The sequence below is a fragment of the Meleagris gallopavo genome, chromosome Z (genome assembly GCF_000146605.3).
Source record: "Meleagris gallopavo isolate NT-WF06-2002-E0010 breed Aviagen turkey brand Nicholas breeding stock chromosome Z, Turkey_5.1, whole genome shotgun sequence".
NCBI lineage: Eukaryota > Metazoa > Chordata > Aves > Galliformes > Phasianidae > Meleagris > Meleagris gallopavo.
In genome coordinates, this window is record NC_015041.2 from 20,070,676 (window position 1) to 20,077,556 (window position 6,881).

Genomic DNA, 6,881 nt, shown 5'->3' on the forward strand with positions numbered 1-6,881 from the left:
TTTTCAGGTTGTTGGATTATCTTTTCAGACTGTATAACAAGGGCAAGCATTTGCGATGCATAATTTACAAAGTAAGTGATTCTGAATTTCTTTGTGTTTTCTTCATCACCTTATGGAACTATTTTACTGTAACTGATTACCAAGTAGGGATTTAATAGTCTTAAAATACAGGAGTGAAGGTCAGCTACCTGTCGGTTACACAGGGAAACGCCTGTCTGCCTCCTGTCTTTCCCTGCCCGCGAGCGAGCCTGCCTTGGCTGAGCAGCAGCCCGCTTGTGCAGCACAGCAGACTCATTTCAGCCAGAGCTGAATCCCAGGAGAAGTAATTTCTCCTGAAAGGCTTCATTCAACAGAACAAAAAACATTGCTGATCCAACATTTGACCTAAGTGCAGCCACGTTGTCTTTGCAGGAGCTCTTTGTAACCTAATTTAAATAATGACCTTGGTAACTCAATGTTTAGGTAGCAGGTGGGCAAACCTCGGAGCGCGGTGTCAGGACTTGTGCATGGGATGAGTTCAAGTATCCTGTTTCACTTTGGAAATGGAAGGAATCTTTGGAGCATGTCTACCTAAGCAGGGAGGGGAGTCTGCTTCCCAATGAGTTTAAGCTCGTTAACGTATAAAGCGGAGCAGCATGCGTTTTTTGTAACTGTTGGTACTCCAGACATGTTCTGATGTGTTAATGCTTGTGAGAAGGCGGTGGGCTGGTGAGGGGAGATATGTGTGAAATGCTTGGAAAGGGTAGAAATTGTCTTAATTTTTTAATGAGTGTGAGATGGAGCACGTTTCAGCTGCGGCAGGATTCCTTATGATGAGGGACAGATAGTTGCTACAGTTACTCTTTGTTGTGGTTATTTTTGGTATCTGATTTTCTGCTGCCATAGAGGATAGCGAGGATGAAGCACTCGGATTGCTTTCCACAGCACTCTGCTCTGAAATCAGTAGTCTGTTCTGTGCGTGTTTCCCAAAGAGGTCTGACAGAGCGGCAGTCCGTGATGTGGGGTTAGAAGGAATATTTCTGAGCACCAGGAGTATACGGGAGGTGTAAAGTCAAGTTTGGTTTGGAAGAAGATGCTGACAAGGACTCTTGCTTTTAAAAACAGTCAACTTGGTATCTGAGTGAGAACAGGGTGAAGAAACTGTGTGAAAAGGTAAACTAAATCCTGACAGACTGGCATTCTATATTCAGCAAAATCATTTTTCAAGATCTTAACTCAGTTTTTTTACTTTATTCCACAGCGTTGGAGAGTCTGGTGAATGTAATGTTACAATATTTGATGTTTAGATTTCGAAATGAGTTAGTCCAGATCAATTGGAATTGTGTTTTATTATAAAGTGATACTGGGGGGAGGCATCTATTGCAGTGCGTCCACTTTATATAGTAATTCTAGGAGCATCAGATCTGTGTGCCCATTAAAATACAGAAATCTGTACAGTTTGAAAACGTATTTCGTATATACATATTTCATTTTGTGGATACGTACATGCTTAAGAACAAGTGTGTGTAACGGGCACATAATGGATACTGACACACACAAACACGCATGCAGAGTCATGCTCTTATTCCCTTCCACATCATTAACATGTGCAGAAACCCTCCAAAGCCTTTTCAGCGATAAACTCCCGGCATCCGAGTAGGAAAATGAATCTGAGTGGTGACCTACCTATCCAAAAGGGAGCCGTGCTGAGTGTGAGCGTGCATGTGTTGTGTGCGTGTGGTGTGAGAGCTGCGTGCTGCAGCATATCAGCCTTTTGTCATCCTGCCTGCCTTGGACTGTACCATGCTGCAAAGTCAGGAAAATGAAATGGAAACAAGGGTGTGTGAGGAGAGCCCGCTCTGTCTTTTTGCTCGCAATACCAGGTTTATATTGCGGTTCTGCTGAATGCGGGTTCCTTCTGAAACTGAAATCGTTTTAAGATTAATGTAGAACAAAATGATGAAACAGGAGTGGTCTGGTGACATTATTTTGACATGATTGGCTGAGGATTATGATGTAATAGGTTACAGTGCAGCCCCTTATAGGTTTTAAAATGAATTCCAAGGCACCATTACAAAGAGAGCCTGACTCTTTCCTTGTATCTGAGCTTACTCAGTGAAACTCATACAAATGTACAATACTGTTTGGAATATGGAAGAACTGGATATAGAATATCCTAAGACAGATATAAACTGTGGCACAGACTTGATGTTTTACATAGAAATGGATCCACCAGGTAAAACTGCAGTCTTATTATGGAAGACTTAATTCTTTTTTATCGATATGGTAGATGCTGAAAAATTCTTAGTGGATATGTACGATTTATTTATATTGTCATTGATACAAATACTTTTTCCTTTTTTTCCTTAATAAGAATTGTGATTCAGTGCTTGGTTATAGTAACTAGTATCATAACCTGTAGAAATACCTGCCTGCTTACTTACTTGATTTTTTTTCTGTATTGACTTATTTCTATTTTGACTTTTTTTTTCTGTCTGTCGTGAAAAATTTTATTTCTTTTGTAATTATTTTTTGCTATATTTGTTCAACGCTGTGACTAAAAGGAGATGCTGTAATAACATTTTTATTTTCTGAAGCAGTGATTACAAATTGTTGGTTTGGATTGTTTTAGGAAGAACTGACTTTTGAAATCTAACAATATTAATTGAATGCTTGATATCACATCATCTTTTCATATCATATAAAAATACTTTGCTCTCTTTATTTTCATTGCATCATCTTTCGTAGCCAGTATAATATATGTACAAGGATGTTCGTAAGGAGTGTTGTACTTACTAAGAAACTAAAAGAGCTGGGATGATTTTTATTCCTGACCCCAATATAGTCCCCCTTGCTAGTAAGTCAGGAGTGCTGCAGTGTCTTCCTCTGGCTGCCACTGGTATACGTATGCATCTTTGACATTGAGGAAAGGGGATGTGGTTTTTAATCAGCCCTGGCATTTGGAAGACAATTTATTCTGAAGAATTCTAAGATTAACACAAGAGATATTTGGGTCACAGATGGGTTTCTTAAAGTGTTTTTTGGCAAATAATTGCACAGAATGGAGAGGATCATGGAAAACCAGTTCACAATATTAAAACGTACAGTACTGCTGTGGGTTTGCATCTTATATTACTCAGCTTCTACGTGAGAAAACAGCAACATTGCTATAAGATCACTGTGTAGGAGAAAAGAAAATTAATTTCTGCATGTTTTATTATTTATGGTTACCGGAGATAGTGGAAGAAGGTAAAAGCAAACTTCAGAATATTTTTTTTCAAATGCTTTTATCAGAGTAGGAAGAGATGAGATGTTATATTTTGCTTAAAATACGTTATTGGAAGACTAACAAACTTGTTTTTTCTTTTTGAAATAGTACATCTATCTTATTGAATTGTATTGTTTTCAGAAAAATATCTTCATTCCTTTCGTTACTTTTAAATACTGCTGGAGGTGGAATACTCCATAACTATTTCTTTTCTCATTCATGTAATAATACGTAATTTCAAAGGATATGTGGTCATGTTTTCAATGAGTTATAATGAACTTTTCTCCCCTTTATTTGTAGCTCTGCCTCCTAAGCCACCAAAACCTAATACTGTAACTAACAACGGCATGAATAACAACATGTCATTACAAGATGCTGAATGGTACTGGGGAGATATATCAAGGTAAATCAGCTCAAGACATATAGTTCTCATGTTTGACTTTATGTTCTTGCTCTGTTATTCTTTGTTTATGTACTCTGCATAAGTACAGAAAAATTACAGTAATAAGAGCTATTTCTAGGGTATTTTCCAACACAATCATATCACATTTGGTTTTATTCCAGACTTCACTAAAAAGTTACTGGCAGTCCATTAGAATGTAATGCGTGAAATGATTTGGTGATTGTTCTGTTATTTTAAGATAGCTGTATGAAATACTAGCATGAAAGGACAACACTGAGAAATAAGTATTTTTTATCCTGTTTTTCATCCAGAACCACAACTGTAGGCACAGTACTTAACAAGCCAGACTAACAAGTGCTATGTATTAGCAACATTTTTAACTGTACTATATATAGGTACATTAGACCAGCACTGGCTGCTCCAATTGCTCAGGCTTGTATGAACAAGCAGAAGAACTCTGCAAGAATATCATTTTGTTTCAGCAGTGAGAGGACATAGAATATACTGTTTTTGTATTCCAGTTGTTCTACAGTAATAGAAAATACGCTATTAAGTAACTGTGTTTATATGGAGATCAAGGAGGCTTATAAAATAGTTCTCTTAAAAGAAGAATTTAGAGCACAGAGAGATGATAAAGGAGTGAGAAGTAACTGGAGTGATTAGTTACTTTTGCTTTCATTTTAGAGAAGAAGTAAATGAGAAACTTCGAGACACTGCTGATGGTACCTTTTTGGTACGAGATGCTTCAACCAAAATGCATGGGGACTACACACTTACTCTAAGGTAAGATGCGAGGTAATACATGACAGCAAAATGCAGTACTGCATTGAAAATAAATGTTCTTTAGGAAATACTCCAAGTATGCTTAACTTTTTATCAAACTTTATTTGCAGGAAAGGAGGAAATAACAAATTAATCAAAATATTTCACCGAGATGGGAAATACGGCTTTTCTGACCCACTGACTTTCAACTCTGTGGTTGAGCTAATAAACCACTACCGGAATGAATCTCTAGCTCAGTACAATCCCAAACTTGATGTAAAATTACTGTATCCAGTGTCTAAGTACCAACAGGTAATTTGCTCTATTTTCTTTGTGTTCCACTTAAATAACAGAGAAATTATCGCGGACTGTTACAAAGAATTTCAGCTCTGTTAATATTTTAAAAAATAAAATGAATATGAAAGTGGGTATTTTTGTTTAAAACCAACTCCAGAAGCTGCTTATAAATAATTAAAACTTTAAATACTGCAGATACATTATTAAGAAATAAACTTATATAAATAATAAATAGCCCACTCATTGCGGATGAAATATACTATTTCTAGTATAAACTGCACACTTGTTATGCAAAACTGCTTTTTGTCATTAATTTCATTTGTATTTGCAGATGGTGCATATAGTGCATCTTACCTTTACCATGTAAATATTTGGACTTTTTTAAGCAGTTCCAAAAATCTGTGCAGTGTATTGTTGATTTATGAAATATTTTTTTCTTCTTTCCCAGGATCAAGTTGTAAAAGAGGATAGCATTGAAGCAGTGGGTAAGAAATTACATGAGTATAACACCCAGTTCCAAGAAAAAAGCCGAGAATATGACAGACTCTATGAAGACTACACACGAACATCTCAGGTAGGACATATTTGAATCCGAAAGACTAATGTGTGTTGAGAAGAATGTTACTGTAAATTCATACTGCCATCTTTTTTCTTTCTCCTTCTCCCTTTCACTGTCTTTACTGTGGCCCAAAAACAGGAAAACAGCATATTTGATGTGCTAACTCAGTGCAGTGGAATTGCTTACTTGTATTTGAACAATCACCATCTGCAACCTAACACTCTGCTCAAGACTGACACATGCATCCAAAGCAATCACAAAGCTAATTTGATCTACCAGCACTTCTGCATACTGTCCTCTTCTGTCCAAGTTATGGTTTTCAAGACACATATGCAAGGAAGCATTCTATTTTATCGCCAGTTTTGAAAAGATCTGCTTTCACCTATGCAGGCTGGAGAGATGGCGTGTAGATACACTGATAGAAAGAAAAGCTGCTTCTATCCACCTTTCATTTTAAACAATTACTAGCCAAGTCTTGAAGCATCAGTGAATTAGTGCTGTTTTACACCACTGGAATCCAGACTGCTCCTTAAAGTTAGCAGAAAATAAGACTGAAAGTAATAGAAGAAGGATAGAGATGTGCAGGCAACTTTCATTTAATCACTTCAAAGACTTAGCTATTGACTAGCTACGTAGAGGCAGGAGGATGGACTAGGTGACTTCTGGAGATCTGTCCATTCCACTGGCTTGTCGTTTTCTTTATTTCAGAAAGTCAGCTGTACTTCTAAGGACTTCGGCTTGATACGAGGGAAAAATGGATTGCCACAGGGCTTTAATCCTCAGAAATAAAACTTATTTATACAAAACAGAGATTGCATCCAACTCTTTGTCTAGCTATTTTTCTTTCCTGGAAAGCCTTATCATGATAGCCTGTTGCACAGGTCTGATTTCTCTATTTTGTACTGCAGACAGAATACATTCTGGTAATTGGATATTGAAGTCATTGTTAAAACATGCTCAAGTGTTTCTGTGATACAAGCCAGTAAATTATCCATCTGTTTGATAACCACTATAATTTAAACAACTATTTTATTTCCAGGAAATTCAAATGAAAAGAACAGCTATTGAAGCATTTAATGAAACAATAAAAATATTTGAAGAGCAGTGCCAGACGCAAGAGAGATACAGTAAGGAATACATTGAAAAATTTAAACGAGAAGGAAATGAAAAGGAAATACAAAGGTCAGTATTTGTATTTGCAAAACTAAAGTAAGACTGCAAAGTTAAAGTAGATCAGTTGTAAGGAAAGAAGATGTCAAATAGATGTGAACGGCAGAACATGAAGCTACATTTAGAGAAATGATCTGTTCTTTAGTTGTCTTGATGAGAAAACAGAAGGTATAAAGGTCAAAATAAAACACAATGAGAATATAACCTATCACATTGTTCTATTCAGAATTATGCACAACTATGAAAAACTGAAGTCTCGAATAAGTGAAATTGTGGACAGCAGGCGTAGATTAGAAGAGGACTTAAAGAAGCAAGCGGCTGAATATAGAGAGATAGACAAGAGAATGAACAGCATTAAGCCAGACCTCATACAGCTGAGAAAGACAAGAGACCAGTACTTGATGTAAGTATCATTATGAATTAACAAGTTCTTCTTTTTTTTT

At 36.6% G+C, this 6,881-nt stretch overlaps 2 protein-coding genes across 4 annotated transcripts in view; one reads left to right on the forward strand and one right to left on the reverse strand.

Annotated features, from left to right (window-relative positions):
- On the forward strand, positions 1 to 6,862 carry LOC100548237 (phosphatidylinositol 3-kinase regulatory subunit alpha). 3 transcript variants are annotated; one of them, XM_010725504.3, is made up of 7 exons: positions 1 to 71; positions 3,548 to 3,650; positions 4,335 to 4,433; positions 4,544 to 4,724; positions 5,158 to 5,283; positions 6,308 to 6,450; positions 6,665 to 6,862. In XM_010725504.3, exons 1-7 carry the CDS (start codon positions 56 to 58, stop codon positions 6,843 to 6,845), a joined length of 849 nt encoding a protein of 282 aa, XP_010723806.1. In that variant the 5' UTR covers positions 1 to 55; the 3' UTR covers positions 6,846 to 6,862. The 3 variants fall into 3 exon arrangements, with proteins under 3 accessions (XP_010723806.1, XP_019465964.1, XP_010723805.1); XM_019610419.2 differs by lacking the exon at positions 1 to 71 and adding an exon at positions 345 to 1,152; XM_010725503.3 differs by lacking the exon at positions 1 to 71 and adding an exon at positions 1,194 to 2,215.
- THBS4 (thrombospondin 4) overlaps positions 1 to 6,881 on the reverse strand; it is a 1,064,342-nt gene that overhangs the window by 363,027 nt on the left and 694,434 nt on the right. The gene's annotated exons all lie outside the window — the stretch shown is intronic.

Bases quoted from the DNA above. Each gene is read 5' to 3' on its own strand.
- LOC100548237 (XM_010725503.3), top strand. From the start codon at position 2,110: ATGTACAATACTGTTTGGAATATGGAAGAACTGGATATAGAATATCCT. The intron at 2,216-3,547 runs GTAAAACTGCAG...CTTTATTTGTAG, and splicing joins CATAGAAATGGATCCACCAG to CTCTGCCTCCTAAGCCACCA. The intron at 4,725-5,157 runs GTAATTTGCTCT...CTTCTTTCCCAG, and splicing joins CAGTGTCTAAGTACCAACAG to GATCAAGTTGTAAAAGAGGA.